The 25,171-nt window shown below is 39.0% G+C and overlaps 2 protein-coding genes across 6 annotated transcripts in view; one reads left to right on the forward strand and one right to left on the reverse strand.

Moving 5' to 3' along the window:
• Positions 1-25,171, reverse strand: part of rsh (radish) — a 94,054-nt gene that overhangs the window by 1,092 nt on the left and 67,791 nt on the right. For 4 of the 5 annotated variants that reach the window (XM_017235137.3, XM_017235135.3, XM_070279681.1 and 1 more), the window contains 10 exons: positions 6,488-6,707; positions 6,163-6,426; positions 5,989-6,100; positions 5,733-5,925; positions 5,461-5,669; positions 5,268-5,398; positions 4,994-5,175; positions 2,553-2,776; positions 1,875-2,181; positions 210-422 (listed from right to left, as the gene is read on the reverse strand). In XM_017235137.3, the coding sequence (XP_017090626.1) occupies positions 210-422; positions 1,875-2,181; positions 2,553-2,776; positions 4,994-5,175; positions 5,268-5,398; positions 5,461-5,669; positions 5,733-5,925; positions 5,989-6,100; positions 6,163-6,426; positions 6,488-6,707 (2,055 nt within the window). The remainder of the gene's footprint in view (positions 1-209; positions 423-1,874; positions 2,182-2,552; positions 2,777-4,993; positions 5,176-5,267; positions 5,399-5,460; positions 5,670-5,732; positions 5,926-5,988; positions 6,101-6,162; positions 6,427-6,487; positions 6,708-25,171) is intronic. The other variant, XM_017235134.3, reaches the window with a different exon arrangement.
• On the forward strand, positions 20,082-21,679 carry LOC138925756 (uncharacterized). Its single transcript, XM_070277015.1, has 2 exons — positions 20,082-20,289; positions 20,358-21,679. Exons 1-2 carry the CDS (start codon positions 20,082-20,084, stop codon positions 21,677-21,679), a joined length of 1,530 nt encoding a protein of 509 aa, XP_070133116.1.

Consider the following 25,171-nt stretch of genomic DNA (forward strand, 5'->3'; position numbering starts at 1 on the left):
TAAGAAATCGATAAATATACATTGTTTAAAAAGGTCTATCGTATATTTCCCATCCCTAGCTTTACTTATTTTAAACAGAAGCAAAGTAAAAGTTAACACAAATTGTATAAAAATACTAGAAAATAAGATCTTCTATATATATCGACAAATCTGCCGTTATCGAAATATCTATCGACTGTCTCCCATCTCTAAATGCAATAATAACTCACCTGGTATGGAAACACAAGTCAAGGGGCAAGTCCCAGTATGCAGATAATTCAAAAGCACTCGAAACGTGTCCGGATCGAATTCAATAATGTTGAACTCCGTTTGGGCCAACTTGGCCCGGTCCACCTTCTGGGCGTCGGCGCAGACGGAGAGGCGTGGCACCGCCAACTGATTGTTACCCGGCTTATCCTTGTCCTTGTCCTTGCTGTCCCTGTCTGCAATCGCCATTGGGTGTAGGATTGTTCGTATTCGTACACAGTTTACAGTAGTATCGTGGGGGAGGAGTCGTTCGATTGGTATCAGTTATCGGTCATGGGGGTGATCGGTAATCGTTACAGAAATCAAAGAAAACCAAACGATAAATCGATTGCAAATGCAAATGAAAAATCGCAACCGCAAATGAAAAAGCGAAATTCAGAAAAAGTCAGTTGGTTCGATCGAAATAAATGAAAAAGGGGAAACCCAAAAATTAAGTTCAAAATGTTGAGTGGCGTGATCGATTTTATTTTTTAAGATTGAGATGAGAGAATGATAAAATTTTGATTGTTGTTTAATTCAAATTTTCATGTTTGTTGTATGAATTTATTTTTAGATATTGTTTAAATAAAATATATAGAAAGAGAGAGAGAGTAGAGTAGAGGGAAGGGCCGTTGGAAAAGTAGTAGTATTAGTAGTAGTGCCAAAAAATAAACGAGATAAAGACAGCCAGTTAGACAGACAGAAAGAGAGAGCCAGAGAGTTATAGAAAGAGATCGCAATAACGGTGTAATCCAATGGTTCAAAATGGGTGTTACATAACAGTTCAAATGCAGGCAGTGTGGCGAATCGATATGAAATGGATCGGATCGAGATGAATTCAATAAAAATGAAAATCAGAAATAAGAAATACGGGAAACATATTCCAAGATATTTTTTTGCAGGCAAATCAAATCACATCAAAGGCCAATTTTGTACAAAAAGGGTGCAAAATATCCCAAATATTTAAGGCATCAAAATCAAGTTACGAATTCAGCAAAAGTATAGAATATATTGTACAAAATAATAGTCACAGAACGTCAAGGAATTTGTCACCATTACCAAGTATTTATATATAATATTTTTTGTTGGTTTGGTGTTTCGATTTTTTTTTGTTTCAAAGTTTTCAAAGTTCGTAATTACAGTTCACACAAGACAATTGTTTGGTAGGTTTAGGTTTTAGAACATATGTTTGTTTTTTTTTTTTATATAAATGTTTAAGAAGGTCAGTTGGAATTCGGTAGAGCAGTTGTAAATTTTGAGGCAAAGATGTGCGGCGTGCGTTTTGTAATTGCAGGTATTAGTATTTGGTATTTTTGTTCAAGGATGCAATTTTTGAGGTTAACGTTCGTTGGTATTTTAATTTACAAAGTTTTTGGTATGTTTTTTTTGGTATTTTTTTGTTTTGGCAGAACGAGGACGCAGACGGTGGACGTATACGTAATGTGTAGGCGGAGGAAGAAATCAACACAGAAATCGCACAGGAGAGAGCGAGCGAGCGAGAGTTTTGTTTACGATATATTTTACGAGAGAGAGAGAGAGAAAGACATATCGTGGAGAGAAAGAGAGAGAGCGAGAGAAAAAAAAGAAAACAAGAGAAAAACAAAAACACGCATCGATATGGTTGCATTGCACCGACTATAAACCCTTACTCGAACAATCTGTCGACGATATCCACTTCTTTTTATCATCCGGATTCAATTGATTGGTATTCTTGTTCCGTATGGATCGGCCCCATCCGGCCGTAATGGTACCCAGCCGGGAGAAGGCCCGCTTCACCATCGGCGACGATGGTACACTCTTCGGCCGGATGGAGTCCGAGTCCGGTACGGTCAGATAGTTGTTGCTCTTCGGCTTCTGGTTTTGGGGCGATACTAGTGACGGTGCTGGCCGGGCGAAGATCTCAGCTACGGGTATCTGCGGCGATCCAAATCCAGTCTGGATACCATACAGCATTTCCTGAGAATGTTTAAAAGGCGTATGATTAATATATTAGCTTATAAAACTTTGTTACCCATACGCACTGTTGTCTTTTAAAGATAATTGGTTTAAAAAATCTTTTAAAAATGCTAACACTAATTTTAATACAAAAAAACAATGTTAATTATTAAATTTTACATTTAAATATAACATAAAATACAAAAATATAAAAAAAAGAAACCCACATGGCGTATACTTAATTAAGCTGAGAAAACAAAATTACTCATACGCACTGTTGTCTCTTTTTTTCTTTAAAGAAAATTTGTAAAACAAAAACAATAAAAATATAAATATAATTTCTATTAAAATTTTTATTTAATTAAATTATAACTTAAGACTGAAACACTTACCTGAAAAACTCTACTTCGCACTCCCAGTATCGCCCGAACTCCAATGAAACGCGCCTTCTGCTTGGACTGACCCACCAGGAAGACCACGTCGAAGAGGTGGGCATTGGTCAGGCACGATGGTTCTTCGTTCAGGAATACGCGGGTAAAGTCCTTGGCCAGCTGGTCGTAGTCCTCGAACTGATCTCTTACAGAGTCCAGTAAGGGCGATGAGGGTCGCATGTGGCCTAAAATAAATAATACTCACATTTATTTTGTTTTTTAATTCCAGGAAATTATATTTAAAAGACATGCCTTTCATGCTTTTAATAAAATATTTCAAATATGATTTGTTACAGTGTAGCTGTCGTTGTGTATATATTGTATGTCTGTACAGTGTGTATTTTGGTATTTTCCCCTCAAAGGGAGTGTTTTCAACCATAATGGTTTCACTTGCCACTTGGCAGCCCTTTAATGCCATCAATCATGCAACTTTTGTTGTCAAGCACTGAAGATGCTGCCACAATATCAAAAAGGACAAAGGAATAAGATGGCTAAAGTGAATACAGTTATAAGGAAAATATGGGAAATGTATAAAATAAATTAAACCAAGGCCGGAGATGTCAGAAACTAACAGAGAAGGTGGGAAATGCGTCTTAAAGTATTAGTTGGTCAGTAAAGTAATAGCTTTTTATAGCTTTAGGGTAACTATTGAATTAATTTTTAATTAAATAAATATATTTAAAGTCTAACTTTAGGGAAAGTCAAGAAGTAGTCCATAATTTCAGGCGGAAGTTGTGATTTTTTACTTCCGTACAATCGAATAATTACAATCGATTCCTCTTGGTCGCTGGCTGATAATAATTGAGTAATCAGAAATTCAGGAATTTATGCGATTCCCCATCGAATTGGCTTTGGAGAATGGAAATGCCAAGACCCATCTATGGCATTTCTAATTTGCATAATTTTAATATGCATAGTTCGGCTGTGGAAGACCCATGGGGTATTACTTCCATTTCCATGGCCATTTCCATTTCTTTACCTTTCTCCAGTCAAGTGACCATATGTGTGGGAGAACAGTTGTGGTCAAGGAAATAGGTATAAGGTGTTGAGTTTAAAGATCCTAAACCTTAAATCTTTAATATTATACTGGTGCCTTGTGCAGAAATAAATCAAATTAGACTGGTGTGTGTGTTGATTTTGAATGCAACAAATAGCAACAAATAAATAACAAGAAATCTAAACAAAATCACAACAACAAACTGACGGCAACAACAACATTACCAACAACAACAACAACAACCTTGGCTGGGTGGTGGGGTTTGGCGGGTAGATGGGGGTGCTCTCGGGTGTTAAAACAAAAGATTTCCACCCAACCCCACCCCAACCCAACTGAAACACAAACATGAACAATATTTCTTGGCCGGACAACCAAACGACATACGAATAAAATCAGAGTGGTTTTTTTTTTTTGAGGGGTGGTGTTTGACAGATAACGGTACAAGCAGATTGTCCAGAGGGAAAGAGAGAGAGAGAGTGAGACAACCAGAGCAGTTAGCAAGAAAGAGAAGGCGAGACAGCGACTTGTGTGACATGACTGCGCGTTTCCGGTGGGCCAGAAGCCAAAAACCGGATGTGTTAATGGCGGAAGCGGAAGTGTCAGTGTGTGTGTGTGTGTGTTTGTAAGGGGGGTGTGTCAACCCATCATTCTTCTTCTCCCACTCCCACTCCCCTTATCCTTCGGTCTAGTGAAAGTTCAAGCGAAAGCAAGACAAAACGATTAATCAAACATACTCGCTAACTCTGAGGAAATGCAAATGTCGCCTTTCTTTCTTTCTTTCTTTTCTACTTTCTCCCACTCTCCTTTCTCACCCATCCCCCGGTTTTTTTTTCTATTTTCTTTCCAGGACACCGTAATGTCTGCAATTTGTTGTCGCGATTTGTTTATAAATCTTGAGTCTCAGTCTCATTTCTTTAAAGCCTGGAATACACTTAACAAAAAAAAAATGGTACAAAAAAGCACAAGCACATGCTGGGAGGAGGACGGGGCAGCAGGGGCGTGGCACACATACTATGCCTCACACACAGATGCAACATGGCACAACATGATGTGTGTGCTAGAGACGATGTTGATTGTTGTAGTTGATGTTGTTGTTGCAGTAGCAATAGTTGTTGCTTTAGCTGTAGTTGTTGTTGTTGTTGTTGGTTCTCTATATATTCTTGTTGTTGTTGTTTTTGTTGTTGTAGTGTTGTGTGTCTGTGTATTGTTGTTGTTGTGTTGTAAGCAGCAACAGTCAATTCCAACTCCATATTGTTGCAATAACAACATATATTGTGTGTTGCATGTTGTACATGTTGCTGCTGCTGCTGTTGTTGTTCATGTTGTTGTTGTTGCATTGTTGCATTTGTCTTAGTGTTGTTGTCAAGGACACGGGCATGCAACATTCTGAAATATTCATCCTCACCGATGGGCCGCCAACTTCCGCGACGATATGGCTTCGGTATTTGTCCAGTTTCGGCATGATTCGATAGATTCATCACCAGATCCTCCAGCATCTGTGACCGAGTCCTTTCCTGCATCCTGGCGAATTTCGGTGCCGAATACGAGGCCCTCTCTCCATTCACAATCTTCGTCAGCAGCCATTCCCTGTGAATATTAAATGGGTTTTGTTTTTTTTTTTGGGTTTTGGGAACTCTTAGGCTTGGAATCGATGTGGAGTATCCTTATAGATGACTTACCGGAACATGGGTCCCTTCTCGAATACCGACTGCTCCCAAAGATATGGCTTGTAGGCACCCACTTCGTCTCTCGTCACCACAGAAACCTCATACCGGGTGGGCTTATGTTTTATTCGAGCCGAGACACGAACCTTTAAAATGCAAAAAATACTAAAGAAATAGCCTAAAAAAAATTATTTAAAATATTCCTTACCAATATAAAAGTGTGCAGGAAATGACTTTTGATACAGGCTGGACTGAATCTAGTATTATCCGCCTCCAAGAACACCACACACACAATATCATTGCCGATGTGGCGTTTCCTTTGCAACTTTTGGGGATCGTGCTTCTCATAGGGTAGCAATGTGGATACATGGAACATGATCTCGATGTTACGCCAATTTGTATAGACGGAGAAGAGACCTTCAAATTTTAACATATTTTTTTCATAATTTTTTAATAAGTAATTTTAAATTAAAATCGAACCTGTTAGGTCGTGAACTGTATCAAGGCCACCTTTGTATTTGTCAAAGCCGCGCAGGCGTACTCGATCGCCCAGCAAAGTGAGGAACTCGTCGAAGAGCGGTGAGTTTTCATTATTGTCCAGAATTTGCTCTTCAGTATACTGATCCTCTTTGACAAATATAACGCCGACTTTTAATTCTGATTTTATAAAAACCTTTAAAGAGATAATATATCAAGTAAGTATTATTTTAAAAGTATTTAGTAAAAAAATACCAACCTGATCTAATTTTAATAATTCCTCCGGCGTATCGGGCAATTGTCCTAACGTTAAAGGTGGATTTAAATTAACTTCTTTACCTAAAGACCTAACTACCTCTTCGCGATTATATCTGCAAAAATAATATTTACAAAAATATATTAAAAGAATAGGATATTTTTAAGGATAACTTACCTATCGGCAAACACACATGACGCCGGTATCAGTCCATGTACGGTATAGGATCCCGCTCTAACCAGAATACGGAACTGGTCACGCCCATTGAGGGTCTCCTGTTTAATGGAGAGGATGACAGGACCCAGGTCCTCGTCGCTGGTAAAGTAGTTCCAGTGTTCGGTGCCATAGAAATACTTTTCGTACGTCTCCTGTTCCACGGAGATCAGTTCAAAGGCTCCCTGCTGGTCCCACTGCTCCTCAATGGTTGTCTTTTTTCGGGGACTACCAAACAAAATACTAGTTAAAGAAACGAAATAAAAAAATAAACTAAATAAAGGCCAACCTTGGTGTGGCCTCCGAGTCCTCGTCATCCTCGTAGAGATCACTGCACTCTCTCTCCAAATAGGCATCACTGGCACTGCCTGCCCGGATGTCCTCGTGCTCCGAATCGCTCTCATCCCAGATGGTATGGGGAGTGGGCATCGTGATCTTCTGCCTGGAGCACTCGATCCAGTAGCCCGGCGTGGGCATCAGATTGTGTGGATACTCCTCACAGAACTCATCTGAAAATGAAGATGTTATAGGTATTTTTTAAAATAATTTTTTGTTAGTATTTTTGATATTTTGTATAGAATTTTTTGTTATTGGCTGTCTTTGTTAGGTACAGCTTTTGAGAAGCGAGGAGGAGGAGGCTTTTATATTTTATTTTGTAAATTTTTTTTTCGGCAATAAATTCTTTAAAATTGAATAAAATCAAAATAAACCCCCAACCATTGAATTTTATATTCCGAACCTTTAAAAAAATATAAAACCCTTTCGAAAGGACTTGAATATTAAACTTGAAGTCCTTCAAATTAAAGCAGAAACCTTAGTGGCTATAAATTGCATTTAAGTAGCTGCTTAAAAAGACTCAACATTCCGATTGCCGCCCAAGTAATTGCATCAATCTTAATTAAATGAACTGTCTCTGCGTCATATTAATGCGATAAATTAATTAGTAATGAATGAAATTGTCGAGTCTTAAAGTTTACCGCACAATCAAAGTAATTCCACAGGCATCTCACGGTAAACCAGGTGGAAGTTGAATGGAAATACCTTACCAGAATGTGTTACAAGAAGTTTTCAGCTCTGAAACTCTTAATTTCGAAGGCAGTTTTTGGACAGTTTTTAGTTTCGCAGCCGCCGCAACCCGTCCTACAACCCGATTAGGGTGCATTTCCAATCAGCCACAGGCCATAAACCCTTTCCATGGGAAAAGTTTTCCACCAAATCCCCACCCATCAGGCAACCCATCATCCTGCCCATCATCAGTGGAAAGAAAGCAAGTCCTTAGTCTTCAGTCTTATGTCAAAGTTTCGTTCAACTTTTTAGCGGCTTGTGGCTTTTACATTCTCGCTCAAAACTGTTGCCTACTTTGAGGCGAGAATGCCCGCAATTCCTTGCCATTCGCCGTCTGCCTTCTCCTTTTTCAACTCTAAACAAAATAATTTAGTTCAATTCAATTAAAATGCAAATACCGTAAACGCCGGCGAGTGGCGACGCGTGAGTTGCCAGTCATAAACTTTTCTGGCCCCCCCCTCTGACTTTGTCTCTCACTCGTCCTGCAAATCGTCTTTGGTCCTTCTTTCGTCCTTTTCCATGATTGAGTTGGAAATTCGATGCGGCGCGTGAGTCAATAATGTGCCACAACTCTCAGCCACACAGTGTGGCAAGTTCTATCTTATTTTTGTAAAAATAATTGGAATAAATATTAATAAGAAAAGAAGGAACTAATAGAAAATATAAAATATCTAATACATAAAATAATAAAGCTCTTAAACCCCAGGATTACTATCTAGAATTAAAAATACTGTAAGATTTTATTACTTTTTAAATTTAAATAATAAATAATAATATATAATAAATAATAATACTCATTTTATAGAGACTTGCCCCACCGTGCAGCTAAAATGATGATGGCAGGATGTTTGGTGTTTTTCGTCCTGTTGTGGGTGTGGGTGGCTGATGCCTCTGCTCTTGACTGAGTTCACGACTAAAGTCCTGACAGCAGGTCCTGCACAGACTCCCTCCCACTCCTGGTTTTTCGTGTTCCTCAGATGGCAGTAAAATGCTCTGTCCCGACCCGAAAAAGGAACTATGATCTAATTAAGGAGCGCTCACCGTCCACCGTTCGCAGTCTGCCGTCTGCCGTTTGCCGTTTGCGTCACATGTGCCACACATTTTATGCCGCAAGTTTTCTTTGCCCTCCCACACAGCTGCTGCACATTTTTCGGGTGTCTTGGGGTGTGTGTATACTATATGTACTCTATGTATACAGTGTGGAACCCACATGGCGGCAGACAGACACTGAGAGCCATAAAATGTTGCCTCGGTCTGCCGCTGCCTAATTCAAATTTGAATAACTCGCAGCGTGCGCCGCTAAGTAGGCTATGAAATCGCTTGCTCGCGGTCGTGTCTAGGCTTTGGATACTCTATCTATAAGGGGGATACTTTTGGAACTATATTTAACAGATTTTTTAATAATAAAAAATTATTATATATTTTTTCGAGAAGAAAAACATATAATTAATTAACCATTTAATAATAATAGTATTAATTAAACCTCTCGAAAGGCATCTCATAAAAGTCGTTATAATTCTGAGAACGACTTCTTCTAGCCCTGACCTTCCAGTTATGGTTACGACTGTCGGATGTGGAATGCAGAATGTCGGTTTGGTTCCAAGATTCCGTACTTTTGTGGGGGGGTTTCGTGGGTTCGGGTGTTTCTGGTCAGATTTTGTGCGGTGCGTGTAAATTGCGTGCCGAGCGCCCGCGGATATGCTATATATTTTATTTTTTAAGGCCAGTTAAGCCGCCCTCAGCCCTCAGCCTCCGCCATCTTGCCCCATTTGGGGTCATTTGGATTTACGCATCTTGGCTTTAACTTCCCTCCATCCCCCTCCAGGGTCTTCAAATATAAATAACATCCTGTCCGGTTCATTTTTCATGGCGTAACTTTGCTTTCTTTTTTTTTTTTGGCATTTTCTTTCTCGATTTCCTTTTTGTTTTGTGGAAGCAACATCTCGTGTTGCAGCTGCAACATGCAACACAAACAACCGAATTGATGGCTATCGTTTGTTGGCCTTCCGGCAAACAAAAAAAAAACAAAAAGAGAAAAACAAGCATCAGCTGAAAGTAAAAAAAAAACCAAGTGCTCTATGGGGCAACTATTTCATCTTCATGGTGGGATAATGGCCACTGGCCAGGATCCAGGATCCACTGGCAAACAAATCAGCCCAACTGACACCCAGCCAGGGCGATGGCGAGTGCTGGATAGTGGCTATAACCTGAGAAGCTATTGGCCGAAAGCGAAACTCTAAATTAACGAGCCAGAATAAAGTCAATAAAGAGAGGTCCTTTTTTTTTAAAGGAGACTAGGATAAAAATGGCTTTAAATCCTTATAGGCCAATGTTTGATATTTCAAAATTATAGAAAATTAATTAAAAATGCCTCGATACCACAAATCTAATTACAAATCAAATAGTCCTGTCAATGCATTTCCCAATATCCTGCAACCCGAAAATAGACTGTCTTCCTGTCATTCACTGACAAGCTTTCCGGTGCAAACAATTTAGTTGTCTCCCCATTTGTATTCCAGTTATTTAAACACCACTCTATTATTGGGTTTAATCCAAATAGGCGTAATCCCGTAAACCCCGCCGGGAAATGCGTTCAGCTGTCGTTCAGCCCACATGGCGTATGCGTAATTTAGTATTTGGGTAACAAGATGAAAACGAGAACAAACATTTGCCAAAGGCCCCCCGAAATTGAGATGCGATTGTGTTGATTTGTATGATGGACACATGGAGCTCATAGAACACACAATTGTGTGTACAGGACTCGTGTTGCAATTTGAATTCAATTTGCAACCCAAGACCAACAACAACTGCAACAAAAAACCGCAAATATACAGCTGCAGGTGTAAATATTGGTTGAACAAAATTAAATAAACAGAGCCCGCATTTTTTTGCTCACGAGGTTGAAATAAAATACAACCAAAAATTGTAGATTGGAATAATTTCATTATAGAGTTGAAATTATTGAAATAATCAATTAAATAAGCCACAATTATAAATTCATATCCGTTTTTTTTGGATTCTTTAATGCCATTCACGAGGAGCGGGGGGTTCTAGTTCGTTGACAGTTTTGCTGACTCATCCACTCAAGGGTCAAACCATCCATCTACCCATTTATCCAACCAACCGTCCAACCAGCCAGCCATCCAATCATCAATCCATCAATTCCTCAATTCCTCCATTTAACGAAGGACTATTCAATTTTTGCTCACGCACTGGCGGTTTACAAGGATTTTTAAGAGCCCCAGGGACTTGACAATGACACTGTTATTATTTTTCCGGGGATTTAGAATTAAAGAATAAACTTAAAAAAAAAGAAATATATATAGTTTTTTTTTACATTTAAAGGTAGTCTAACAAGTAATAAGTTAAATATTTTAAAAAGGTTTATAGAAAAAAGTTCATTTAGAAATAAATTCTTAAAGAAAGAAATTCTTTCTAAAAATCATAAATCTCTTAAAAGTTTATAATATTTTTATATAAAATGAAGTTTTAAAGTATTCTTAGTTTAATGTAAATTTTTTTTAGCTTTTTAGGAACCTAGAAATATAATAATAATAGAATACCCATAGCCTCAAAATATAAACTCTGTATTTTTGCATAGTTTCGGGCCAACAATGCATTTTGACCCTGTTCGGTGACTGGGCGGAATTTGTTGCCACATTTAAGTGACACAAGCCCCCCACTGCCTGACCCCCCTCGCCACCCCCCTCTGCCCACAACTTTTCTCTCAACTCATCTGGTTTGCTTTTTATGTTTTGATGCGCCATGGAAATCCATTAGCGTCCTTTCACCAAAGCCTCCACGCCCATGCGTCCCCCCCTTGCCCCAAATTATCCTGCCTGCTTCCAGTGAGTCCTGCTACCACTTCCAGTTTCCAGTTCCCCTGCGGTGATGACAATTCCTTCAAGGATCACGCAACATTGCATTAGCATAAAGTGCCGGCACAATGGCCTGGCATTTGGCAAATGACTCGCCGGATAATGGACAGGGCATCCTGGGGAGGACCATCCTGGATCAGCCGGAAGATATATATTTGTTATGTAGGCGTTATAAAATAAAAAAAAATATATTTTAAATGTCAATTCCCGCAAAAAAGGTCATTGCGGGAAATTTATTTATTTTCAAATTTGTTTGGCTTGCGGTGGGAGTTTGGTGATAGTTTTTTGGGGATTAAGAAATAATAGAAAAGTTTTAAAAGATTTAATTTATAAATAATTAAGATTTAAACAGTAAATCCACCAAATAATCGAACAAACCATTTATAATTTTATTGAAAAACTTCTTGAATCAAAAATTTGATGGAAATCTCGAGCCAAACAACAAATGATGGCTAATGGCTCTGTTAGCGTTTTATCGAGGCTATTTTTGGCCCAGGACTCTGCCAGGAGGGATGGAATTCTGCCAAACACAAAAAGGACTAAGAAATCGAATACAAAATCGAATGGGAATACGAATAGGAACAGGAATAGGAATAGCATATGTATGTAAAGTTTATCCTCGGCTATCGCCTGTCACTCTTCATTCTTTCATGGGATTCATGGCTAAATCTTCTCCAGGACTCCGGACTCCAGCCTCCATTTCCATTTCCATTTTTCTTTTTTTCCTTTTTTTGCGCCCCAACCACCCTCCTACTCCGGCTACTCCCCCTGCCATTTTCCGGCCCGTGTCAAGAAGAACACTTGACATTTTTTTTTTTTTGGCTGTTTTCTTTATCTTGCCATTTGAATTTGTTGCGCATCGTTTTTCGGCCAGAAGCTCAACTTTCCTTGGAGGCACTTTCCCTTTTAGCCATGGCTATTTGCCTTGCATTAAGCCGGGGAGTTGGATGGCCTAAATGGAGGACACTCTGGGTGTCATTAATGATGTCAATGGCGACAAAATAAGGCCAGCGAGTCAACAATTACAAATGGCAGGGAGTGGAAACTCTATATCCAATATTTCTTGAATTTCTTGTTTTTCTTGTATTTCTTGAATTGCCTATTAATTGTTACCTCGGTTTGGTTCGAACCAAAGTCATGGAAATTGGAAAACACGCCAGGGAGGTGGAGTATCATTCATAAGTTGAAATTGCTTTTACTTTTCTTTTTTTTCCTCCTGCTTGCCACTGCTACGATTTCATCTCGATTTCAGGACTCAGCTGCCATTTCCAGAAGAAAAAAAAACAAACAAATTCCACGTTTTCCGTTATCAAACTTGGCCAAGGTACAAAAGGCCCAATAACAATAGATATGAGTGAGACGGGAGGCAGGGTATGGGCCACAATCGAAACAAGTCCTGAAAACAAGAACAAAAGTCAAACGTGAAACGTAAAAAGGAAACCAATTCCGTCAAGATGCAAAGGGAAACGCAAGAATCGAACGAATCAAACGACAAACAAAACAAACAACAAACAAATTACAAAAAATAAATGTTAAAAAAAAAATATATATATATGTATACAAAAAAGTAAATCAAGCAAACAAAAGTTGGGGGAAAAATTCATTCACAAGAAAAGGACACATTTTTTTGGCTGACTAGGCTCTAGGAATTAATTTCTTTCATTAATTTAAGATATTTTCTTAAACCTTAAAAGTGTTCTGTTTTAGCCAATTTCCTACATTGATAGCTGGGCTAATACTTGCCCGATTTCAAAGTGTTATACCATTCCAAATTAAGCGCATTGAGTACTATATTTGCCCATTAAAACCTTACTTTCAAAAATTATACTCATTTTACCAAAAAAATCCTGATGCAACCCCTTTGAAATTTATTTAAATATATGTAAATCAATCTAAGCTTATATTACTTTGAGAGATAAGACCAAGAAGGTATAACTCTCAAGAATCCGATAAGTATAAATGGAGTTATGACTAATGTTGCACTTAAAAATCACGTATACGCCTAATAGGCAGAAATTGAATCTCAAGCTAATTAAACCACTTTAAATCAACTACTAAAATAATTATTAAAAGGAAATATGCCTTAATATAATATTAAATCTTATTCCCCTTAAATTAAACTAAACAACCTTCACTAGTACCCTTAACTAAAAGCCAAACTAAATCTTCTTTGGTTTCGATTTGGAATCTCCCTTTGGAATTCTCATAGATTTTTCAGCAGTAGTTTTTGCCCATTTAGCTTCGATTCTAGCTAAATCTAAGATTGAATCACAGTTTTATGACTTCGCTTGCTAAGAGCTTTTTGAAATGTTGTGCCATCTCGTCGTCCTCGTCCTCGTCCCAGTCCCAGTCGTCCTGGCTGCCACATAATCCACTTTTTGCAAATGTTGAAGCGAAAGCTTCGAACGTGATGATAACCCTTTGCCGAGCTCAAAATGGAAATTTTCACATGTCACGGCAAACGATTGCAACGTGACGGCAGTGACCACGCCCCCCCTTCCATCAGTCAGTCGGGAGGCGGAAAGGATTCCACTAGTATTTTTTTTATTTTTTTTTGGTTCGTTGTTTCCCAGTTAGGTTGGAAGGAAATGCTTTTTACCTTTGGGCATATACGAGGGAACACGGGAAACTTGGATTGATTTGTTGTCAGCTATTTGCCAGGTTTTTATGGTGATTTTTATGGAGATTTTTGGGCTTTTCTAATCGATTATGTTAGTAGATTTATTGGTTTGTCGATGATTCTAATTTTTATCGATTTATTTCGATTATTTATATTTCTTGATAACTTTCTAAGATCAGCATCAAGCCTAATTTGTCCTAATAGCCTGCCAGATGAGAGCCCTATGAATATTTTAATTTAAAATATAAAAAAATTAATAAATAAAGTCTTAAAAATAAATAAATAAAACATTATATATAGATTTTTAATCACTAACTTTTCTTTTCTTCAAAAGCCTTTCAACCATTTTGTAGATAAATTATCGATGATATCGATAGTTTACAAGTATCGATGAGTAAGTGGAATGTGTGTGAAAGTGTGTGAAAGTGCCAGTGTGTGGTGGTTTCAGTGTCTGTGCCCAGTTGCTCCATAGTTTTCTTTTTTTTTCTGAGTGTGTAAGTGTGTGTGCACTGGTGGATTTAGTTAGATGATCGCATCACGCTGCCATTGCATTCCACTTCACTTTCTCCTCCACTTTCACTTTCACTTGCACTAGCACATCCGCTGACGGCGACTTTGCCGTATCCGTTTCCGGTACCGGTTCCGCTACCGGTTCCATTTCCGTTTCCGATTTACAAATCAGATTCAAATTTCAATTGAAAATTTTCGCGTTTTTAAAGGGTTTTAAATACATTCTTGCTTTTTTTTTTAGGTTTTTGTCTTTTTTATTTGAATGTGTGCTCCAGCTGGCTCACTCACTGTAAGAAGTAACACCAAGCGGCTCTGATAAAAAACGCTTTGATGGTTACAATTTACAGTGAACGATGCCAGCCACGGAATTTTCTCACATGCAGCGAAACAACGTGGCGTATGCGTGATATTCTTTAATTTTTTTTCGGTTGCTTCAGTGCCTGTGTATCCTGTGCTTGTTTTGCTTGGTTTTTTTGGTTTGTGTTGTGGCCTTGACTTGAAGTCAAGAAAAACAAATTTAAATCTTTCAACTCTCCCTCCCGCCAAAAAAAAAAAATAAAACCTGAAGCGTAAGCTTAAAATTTTTTCTTATTAAAAATTTAACAAAAAAAAAGCAACAGAGAAGAAGGCCAAGGCATTAAAATTCATTAAAGCGCAAATATCAAATAAGAGATAATAAAAAACATGGAGGGGGCTTGGATTTTTTCTGACAAGGGGTTACCTGCAGATGGTAGCGATAGGGCAGCACTTTTCCAGCCACTTTTCAAATGGCCAACAAAAAAAAAAGAGGAAAAAAATATTCTGGCCCCCCAGCCGGGCATTTGCATAAAAGCCAACTAATTTTTTGTGTTAGCCACCCTGTTTGCGTTTAATCAAAAAACGTAGAAAACGACCAGCAAATGGTTCTGTTTTTTTTTTTCTGTAAACTACGAAGACCCCCGAAAATGTTTGATGTGTCAGCGGCGGAAAATTTGGGCAAAGGAGGCGTGGCTGGGGGGGGGGGCTGTTAAATTATAATTGGTCACAGAAATGCTTAGCCAGCGGGTTATAAACCAAAAAATATAGACCGACCTTTGCCGAATCATCTAGATTCTGTAGGAAAACAAATATCCACAAAGATGATTAAAACAAATTAAATATCTTTGAGTTTTACGAGGGTTATTTTTTCTAGATAAAATTCAAAGTTATTTAAAAGTTTAAGCATTTTTGTATTAAGCTTATGTGTTTAGGAAAAAGAGCTTAGAACTTACCCATTGGTTTCTCAAACAAAACTTAAAGTTTTTATACAAAATAAACATTTTTTAAATTAAATAGACATGTATAAAAAATACAAAATTGTTAAAAAGAAATAAATCTTTAGCAGTTTCCTACAAAAGTTAAGTTTTAAATAAAAAACCTCTCAGACTCATACACACACATGGTAGAACAATGCCGTTTTGTTTTGGTTTTTTATTTATTTTCTTTTTCGGTAAGAAGTGGGTGGGAGTCGGTAAAAGGGGCCGGAAAAAGAGAAAATTGGAAATTCATGTTGACAAGTGGATGTTGCGTCGGCGTCGCTGTCGGCGTCATGTACGTGATGGAAATTTCAATTTTCGAATTATGCGTCACTTGAAGCGAAACTTTTGAATGTGTCTGCAATCGATTTACCGATACCCTGCGGCTATCGAAACAATCGAAACCAAAACGGTGTATTGACATGTTGGGATATATGTTGAAAAGATTGTTCAATTTTAAAATTAATCATCTTAAAAAGTATCTGAAGACTTATCTCTTCATATTCAATCTCCAATATGGTTTAACTTTATTAAAGTGGATTTAAAAATCTCCTGGTGTATGAGGACTCATAATGAGCCTAATGTAATGATCATCAGATATAGGCCGAATGGCTGACCTCATGCACTTTTGTTAATCAAGTTGCAAATTGGCCAATAAGCTGCAAAGAGCCGACAGGACACACGTCCTTAAAAGCCAAAGCCAAAGCCATTGGCCAGCAATTTTGCGGTCGGCCAGAGTCCAAAATGCAAATGTCGACTCCCACCTACCACCTCCCACCTCCCACCTCCCACTTCCACTTAGAATTTTGGGTTTTCGGGGTTTCTGGTTTTGGCCATTTGTATCGTTTTTGGCCATGGACATGGGTCAAGTGGCATAAGCGATCCAATATTGGTTACCCACCCAGCTGAATGGTAATTAAATGCCCGAAATTGGCAAATACTTTTGGTTTTTAACATCAAGTATTGGACGAGTGGTTCAAGAGGATTTATTTTCGGAAACAAAAAATATTAAAAATAATAATATTAACTTGTAATTATTTAATGATTCAGTATATACATATATCGATATTATTTTTAAAATTTCCACCAAAAAAAACCCCCATTCATAATAATTCCACCGCGGAAACCACCCACAGAGGAGCACTTGCCGGCACTTGTCGTCGGATTATTATCAATTTGTCAATCTTAAAATTATATAGTACTTATCCTGACATCGACCTCCAACCTCAAAGCCCCCTTTTCGGAGTTTCCATTCAATTTACCTGAAACGAAAAAGAAAAAAAAAACATAAATCACACAAAAATAAAATACTTTATAATAAGTCCGTGCATCATATACGAGCATGGCCTGTAATTTCACACTTTTTTTTCTCTTTTTTTTTTTTTGAAAAGTTGGAACCGCAGGAAACTCTTGTGTTTTTTGTTGTTTGTGTAAATACTTTTGATGTTCAGATTCGTGAGATTCATGTCATCGCAGGTGGAATTTGTTGCCCTTGACAATTTTTATTTTATTTTTTTTGGTCGAAAGAATAAAGGATTATTTGCAACAAAGAAGACGATATGATGGTGAGGGTAAAATATTCATGTCTATGGGTATGTTCGGGAGATTTATTTTTTTGCTGCCTCGGGGGCATCATAATCACTTTGCAACCTAATGCCGAAATACTACAAAGTGGGCGTGGCCCTGTCACAGTGTGTGCTGAAAAGTTTTCGTTCAGGCAGCTGTCGCGGTTTTCGCTTTTTTTTTCTTCACGAAAATGAAGTGCTAAATTATGCTAAGTGTCCCACAAAATGTGATTTCAGGGTAGATCCGGTGGCACTTGCCCTTTGCCTTATGACTTCAGAAATAAATTGGGGCTTTATAAATCTTTTTTTTTTTCAAAAAACTATAATCATCTTAAATATTTAGTATGCCTTTAGATTCAACAATTGTTGGCACATTTAAAGGACATTTAGCTTTACACTTGCCTTTGTCCTTGTCGCGAACAGACGACTTTCGTGTCCTATGAAAACAAATTACTTTCGAGCGAGTAATCACGGAGAAAATCGAGCCAAGGCATTGAAATGCCGTAGAGAGTGGAGTGGGTTTGTTTTATTTCTTGCTTGCGTCATTGCTTCAATTACGGTGGAGCAACAGATTCCGTGATTTCTACGGGCGTAGTCTTTGTTTTTCTTTTTCTATACCCTTTTCTAGAAGTTGCCTTTGGCGCCAAAAATAAAATTCTTTTCAAAGTCGAATTTTAATAAAATCTCATCGATGGCAAGTCTTAAAATTTTATAATAATTCAAACTTTAATAGAGTATTAAAACGTTGCCTTTGCATCAAAGTTATGACGCTTCTTTCCCTGAACTTTCTCCATTTTATTTTATTCCAACCCGATGATATGCGAATTATGTGCGCCGAAAAGTATGCAAAGAAACGAACAACAACCGAAAACTGGGCCAAACCTCAACCGAAACCAAAAAAAATCCTTGGTAATTCATATAGAAAACCAGGCGTCAGCAAAGGAAATTGAAAGCTTCCGGTTTTTCATATATGCATGTATGTCCTACCGCTCCTGTTTACCAGAAAAATAAGAAAGTTTTGGGCTCTGGATATGATAAGTTTTTGGAAGGGAAAGAAATCAATTAAACATGAAAATGAAATTATGAAAACAATATAAATAGTTATTAAATTCAAGGCAATCCTAAAAATTTCATTAAAAATTCGTAAATCATTGAAGAGTGAAAATTAAATTTGAAAGATGAAATCCTTACGAAATTGATATTTTGTATTTTTAATTAAAAGAAAGAGGATCTCAATGAGTAAGAAAAGTCTACAATTTCCCAGAAAATATTAAGCTGCAAACATAAATGCAATTAGTAAATGGAAAAGTAATAAATGAATCTTAAGTTAGTCGCAAGAAAAAGTGAATAATTTATGATGATGCCTGGGAATCTGCAACTATCATTATTCATGAAAGTAATTCCAATAATTGCCTTGGCCATTTCGCACAGTGTACGTAGTGATTTTGCTATTTTTTTTCTAAGTTCTATGACCCTTCCCCCCAACTGGCTAAGTGAATGAAAACGAAACTTTAATTGAAACGAACGTTTGGTGTGCGTTTTTGGGTTAAGTGATTGATTATGTCTTGTTTGCGATACACATGTGTGCGTAAGAGTCCTATGTGCTCAGCAATTACACTGAGAGAAAGGGCTCTGATTTTTTTCAAGGGTTATAAAGAAAAAATTAAATATTTTTTGGGTTAGTTTTGAGAATATTTTCAAAAGAGAGACTTATAATTTAATAATTTTGTTCATAACATGTAATATTTCTGAGTGTATTCATTCAAGGAAACGCTTGCCATGGCTCACATAAATTCCAGCTTGTCTGCTGGTGTTGTTGTTATTATTGTTATGCTGTTTCTGGGCGTGGCAGCTCCTCAAAACACACACACACACACACATGGTGGAAAATTGGAAAGGCAACGTGACAGACTGACAGACAGGCAGGTATTTTTTTTATGACCCTATATTGTATATAGAAATATATACATTTGTATATACATATACATACTATATATGCCTACTGAGGGTGGCCACAAAACTTTGACAATGCCAGGCGGCTACAATTCATTCAGACAAAAAGTTCGCTACAATAAAAACGAACCGCGCGCGAAATCGAATCAATAATTTAATGCAGGTGCTGCTGCCTACGTAGGTATTACTTTCTCCCCTGCCCCCTTGGGGTGGAATTTTCCGCCCTCACTTGCTTGATTTTTCCAGACCCCCCCTCCCATATATATATATATTTTTTTTGTTGGAGAGAAAACTCACATTTCAGCCGCAGGCTCAGTGGAAACGACAGACGGACAAGCGGACAGAGGGACAGGCGGACAGGCGGACAGAGGGACCAACTGCTTTTGTCATTTTTGGCCATTTGAGCCAAGTTAACGCAACGTCGACATCGAAATCGACGCTGACGTACATAATAATGTCTTCCAGCCGGGGACTTGGCTTGTTTGCCGCTTGTTAGGGTTCCCTTTTTTTCGATTTTTTATTTATTTTATTTTTTTTTTACCCCTCCTACCGTCTGGCCCCAATCTTCAATCACCAATTGCCAAAAATTGGCCAATTTCGAGCGATACATGAGAAGCTTAATCTGAATGAGACGTTTTGTGAGGTTACTTTTTGGAAAATATTCCCCCAAACTTGTTAATCAATGAATGTACTAGAGAACTATTTTTAGTAACTTTCATTCATTTCTTTTTTCAATTTAGCAAATTTGTTTATAGTCCTGACTTTTTATTTCATTATGTTCCCTCAATGGGCCAGAGATAAGGAGCCAACAACTGAGATATGGCTAAAAATATGGCTAGAAACAAAATAAAGACTTTTATGTTTCTGGGAGAGATACTATTGCACTTTTTACTTGTTTGTATGTTGTGTGAAAATATTCGCAACTTTCAATTATCAAAATTGCTCATTGCAGCCCCCAGCAAAGTTCCTTATCAGCGCAGTCTTCTCGTCTCTTATCAAACAACTAGTTTGGGCTATCATGTTTAAGTATTTGACAAAGTCAGAGATACCTCCAGTGACCGGTGGCAGTTCAAACGCAATGGTCTTCAAGCTCTGCCGAAGTTTTAGGACGCCTCTGGTCTGTTTCTTGAGCGGATTCTGTCTCTTCCTATTCACTCGCCTGGGCCAGCCCAACTCAGGACCCCTGCCCGCCGCCAAGAGATTTCATCCAAGAGGACAGGTTACAGGTATATGAGTTGCTAGGCCTTTTCTTTAAGATATTTTGATTGAGGACTTATTCTAACACTTTCGATAGACGTTGAGGACCTTGAAGTGTTGGACTATCACGGAGATAAAGAACAAGATATACAGGACTTTCTGAAAGCCAACGAGGACCCATTTTGGGTGAAAAGGGAGGAGTGTGCCCCGTATCCTCTATTCGAAAATATCAACTTCCGGCATCCACACTTCCAAGAAACCAGAGGCGGCAACCTGACATACTACATTTATGGAGCGTACTACGATCGCAGGCCCCGGATACCAGAGATAGTGGTCCTGGCCATGATCAGTACAGTGACAGGACCCTATCCCACCACCTACTGTCAGATGTGGTTCGAGGGCGAGTCCCAGGCGGAGATATCGGAGCTGCACGACACCAAGCTGGGATGGTACCGGGAATGGGGCAACAGGGAGTACCTGGCCTATCCCACGCTGCTCACCTTCCAGGTGAACTCGCGCCGGATTCCCCAGCTGGTGGCCATCGTGTTCGACGATCGCTGCAATGTGGCCCAGAATGCGGTGAAGGTGGTCCAGCCGCCGACCAGCCAGGACGAGGAACGGATGCGATCGGACGGCAAGCTGAGAACTGGAATTTGTGTCAAGTATCTGAGCTTTCCCGATGAGGACATATCCCCGCGAATTGTGGAGTGGATGGAAATGATGAAGATCCTGGGAGCTGTCCGGGTAACGGCCTATGACATTGGGGGGCTGCATGCAAACACCTCAAGGACCTTGGCGAAGTACACGAACGACGGCTACCTGGACTACAGGCCGTACCAGCTGCTCAACGTGAGGAAGGAGGACGAGCTGCTGGGCATGCGCCTCAACGAGGTTCTACTGTACAACGACTGTCTGTACAGGAACATGTACGACTTCGACTACATAGCCGTGATGGATGTGGACGAGGTGCCGATGCCCCTCGGCAACTGCACCAATTGGCCCGATCTGCTCCGGGAACTGGTTACCCGCGACGTGAACTGCTCCTCGCGAAGCAGCTATTGCTTTAATAACGTCTACTATCCGAAGGAATTGCCGGCGGATCCCAAAATACCGCAGGACTTTCCGATGTTGTCGCATTTGACGCGAGTGGCCAAGCATTTGGATCCCTGGCTTGCGGCGAAATGTTTACACAATACCGGCTCGGTGACACTGTTGCACAATCACTTTCCACTCGCCTGGTATGACGCCTGTGCCCCCGATTCCGTGCCCCTAGAGCTGGGCCAGTTGCAGCATTATCGGACGGTGGAGGACAAGAATACGCTGAAGGAGCCGCCACCGCAAAGGGATGACAATATCCGGCGATTCAGCCATCAGCTCATCCGTAATTCGCGGAAAGTCCATCGCCAATTGGGCTGGTAGGGAAGGGGCGGCTAGAGGCCAAAAAGCATATTGATTGTATTTTAATTGCTTTTTCGGTACATTTAAGAGGCTTAAATTGGCGGCCACGTGCCACACCAGGCTACGTGCCACCTTTTACCTTTTTTTTTCGTCATTTTGGTCGTTTTTGTTGCTGCCACGTCAGCAGGATAATAATTGCTTATTGACAGGAGGTCACTACTAGTTTGTGTCTGTATGTGGGTGACACAAAAGTTTGCTTTTTCCATTTAGCTTAGCCGCATTAAAAGGACACAAGACACAGGACACAACACATCCTTACACAGTTTGTTTACTGACCCGGAATACTGAATACGAAATTCTTACCTTAATTGATAAACAATGTCTAGAATACATTACCAATTTAAATGAGAATCAAGTCTTAGACTTAGGGTCCTTTTTTTCTTGGATTTAGTTATTAATTAAGAAATAAATAGGTACGTTTAAAACTATCTATAAATAATATTTAAAAAAAAAACCCTCATAATTGTATACAGAATCTTAATTAAATATAATTTTATTCTAAATGCTTATTTATTTCCTGCCTTCGAGACCCGTCAATGGATAACAATGTCCTGAATAATTGTCTGAAATTCGGCAAGGATGTCTTTGACAAAATGGACAGAGAAATGAAAAGCAACCGCACTAAAGGCAAAATATTAATTTAATTTCGAATGCAACGGCTGGAAGGGAAGTACTTTTGGAATTTTGTGATTTGTGAATGCGGTTTCTGAGACGCTTTGTATTGTCCTTTGAATGTCCCAGGTATGCCTTTTAATTGGTTGTGTCTTAATTTCTGAAATTCAAGACAAGTCAGGTAGGAAATATAAATTTCATTTCTTTTATTTTGTTTGTAATTTATCGAAATGGTTTTTGGCAATTGATAGTTTGGCTTTGTGGCTTTCTAATAAATTCAAAGACTTGGCTGGAGATTTTGTGGTTTTTGTGCCTTTGGTTCGATGTTCGATATTAATTAAAATGATTTTTTTTTGGCCAAAAAAAAAAGAGCAAAACAGGCCACTGGGTGTGCTCTGACTCATAAATATTCCCTTAGAACATCATATTTAATAAATAGACAAGTCGGGCATAAATTAAAATCATTTTTCATTCAACAAATGAGACACAGAATGCGTGCCAGAACATATTAAAATATTAAAAATGGCAAACAATGATGAAGGAGCCGCACAACATAGACAAAAAAAAAAAAATGGAAATAAAAGGAAAACCTGCTCCTACTTCTGGAAAAAAAAACACAACTGACAAATGAACGTTAAAAGTGCGCGACAATTTTTCCTTTTCATGGCGGGCTTTTGAATTTATTATGGCAGCAAATGACAGCCAACTTCAGGCGGGGGCACCAGGGCTGGATGGGCTGGGGCTAGGGCTGGGGCTAGGGGGCGTGGCCAATACCAAAATGGAATGGCAAAGTGATAAATTGACAGACGGTGTGCCAGAGGGGGTGGTGCGTGGCAAACGGGGGGCGTGGCTCATCCTCAAATAGAGTAGAGTACGGGGGGGGGCGACGTGTTTTTATGACTGCCTGCCGGGTATCCTGGCGGGTAGCCAGCCATTCTGCCTGTCTATTCTTAGGCAATATCCTCAAACAATTATCCCGCTAATAATGCATATTAAAATGTAAATGCCTTTTCGGCCAGGTGAGAGATGGCCAGGATCTCCTCTGCCATTCAGTAGCCCAAATTTATGGCCAAAACCAAATGACAAAGCTCCTGAATAATGGAAGATATATACAATCTGCGAATATATACAATTATGTTCAAAGGACAATGAGGAAATTAATGCCTGGAAGCTCGAAAGAATAAGAGCTTCCATTTTAAAACTTTTCGTTATAAAAATTCCTGGAAAAAATTAAGCAAAGCCCAGACTTTAAGATCCTTGGTCCCTGGTCCTGGGTCGATCTCCCAGGGTCATCAAATAGATTAAATAAATGCAGTAAATAAATCATTTAGCGCGTCTGAAGTAACGTATACGCCACGTAGGTCACGGAGCACACGTTTATGGCCCAAATCGCGCACGAGAGTTATAAACACGTATTATACATATAACCAAAAAAAAAAAAGAAAAGGAAGTCGATGCTGAAGCAACAAGGATACGTATACAGACCAGTAACAGTTACAGTTACAGTTGGAAATACAAATACAGATAGAGTTCTGGGTTTTGGGAGGAAGGCATGTGAGTACGTGACAATTAAATTTATGAAATACTATAGGTTCTGTTTTTGGCCAGAAACGGAAACGGAAATGGCAACGGAAACGGAAACGGAAAAGGCCAAAGGCGCTGGACTCCCAAAAAGAGGGTAAGAGAGACCAAAATCCAGAGTTGAAAAGTCAGTTCAAGGAGGGCGAATTATTGTGCGTGACTGTTGCCAGGATTCTGGGATAAAATTGGCCCATTAGCGAGTTCAGAAAAAGATAGCCAGTATGGGCTTTATGGTCTTATCCAGGCTAAGAGCATTAAGCCACACAAGGTAATGCAGGCAAGGCAATGGAGGCTTTACAGAAAGGGGTTCTTTAAAAAACACCCCCGACAAAAAATCTATTAAAGCTGATACAGAACCGATCGATTTAGCTTTTCAAAAAATCTAAAAGCAAATAAATAGGAAAAAGGGGGAACCGACTGCGAGCATTGTACTTCCACGCTCTTGACTTTGTTGCAACTGCAAACAATTGTAGCCCCCTTTCCCAGGCACATGTACACGAGTATTTGTAAAGGATATATATATATATATATACCATATCCTGGAAGGGGGATATCCTATGGAGGAGGAGGGGAGGGCAACTGGATGTCGCGTTTCTAAGCAGCAAGTGCTGCACTCAAATGTGACATGCATCAAATCACTTTACTCGAGTGCACACTTAATGTCGCTTCAAATGAGCGCAGCTGAGCATTAATACGGATGCGGATGTAGGGATATTTTTTTTGTGGAGTTGCCAACGTGTCAAGTTGCAACTCATTCAGCTTTTCTGAACTCTGAACTCTGAAATGAAACTGAAACTAAACCAACATGTTTGTTATTTTTTGTTCAAAATCATTTCAATTAATTAAAATTGTCAGTAAATGAGAAGCACTTGAAAGAATAGTGAACGATATAATCGTTTATTGGCAACTGGGCCCTGTCAATAATATTTAACTGGCAATAGTATTTAATATTTAACTTCTCCCAGATCCCTCCCAGACTGCTGGCATCTGGTACATATATTTTTTTCTGGCATTTCGAATTTCCACCAGTAGCCAGTATTTCCATTTCCCAACGTATTTTCGGCATATTGTAATTAAAATGGACGCCAAAAAAAGGAGGGAAGGAGGGAAAACGAGACCAAAGGGGGGATCAAAGGGGGGGCACACACAAAAACCAGCAGAAGCCCCGGCAAAAGTTTCGTAATAAAAATCCAGTTAATAAACTTTGCATTCCTGCTGGCATAGCAGGGCTTACATGTGTACATTTTATATATATTTTAT

The sequence above is a fragment of the Drosophila bipectinata genome, chromosome XL, assembly GCF_030179905.1.
Source record: "Drosophila bipectinata strain 14024-0381.07 chromosome XL, DbipHiC1v2, whole genome shotgun sequence".
Classification (NCBI taxonomy): domain Eukaryota; kingdom Metazoa; phylum Arthropoda; class Insecta; order Diptera; family Drosophilidae; genus Drosophila; species Drosophila bipectinata.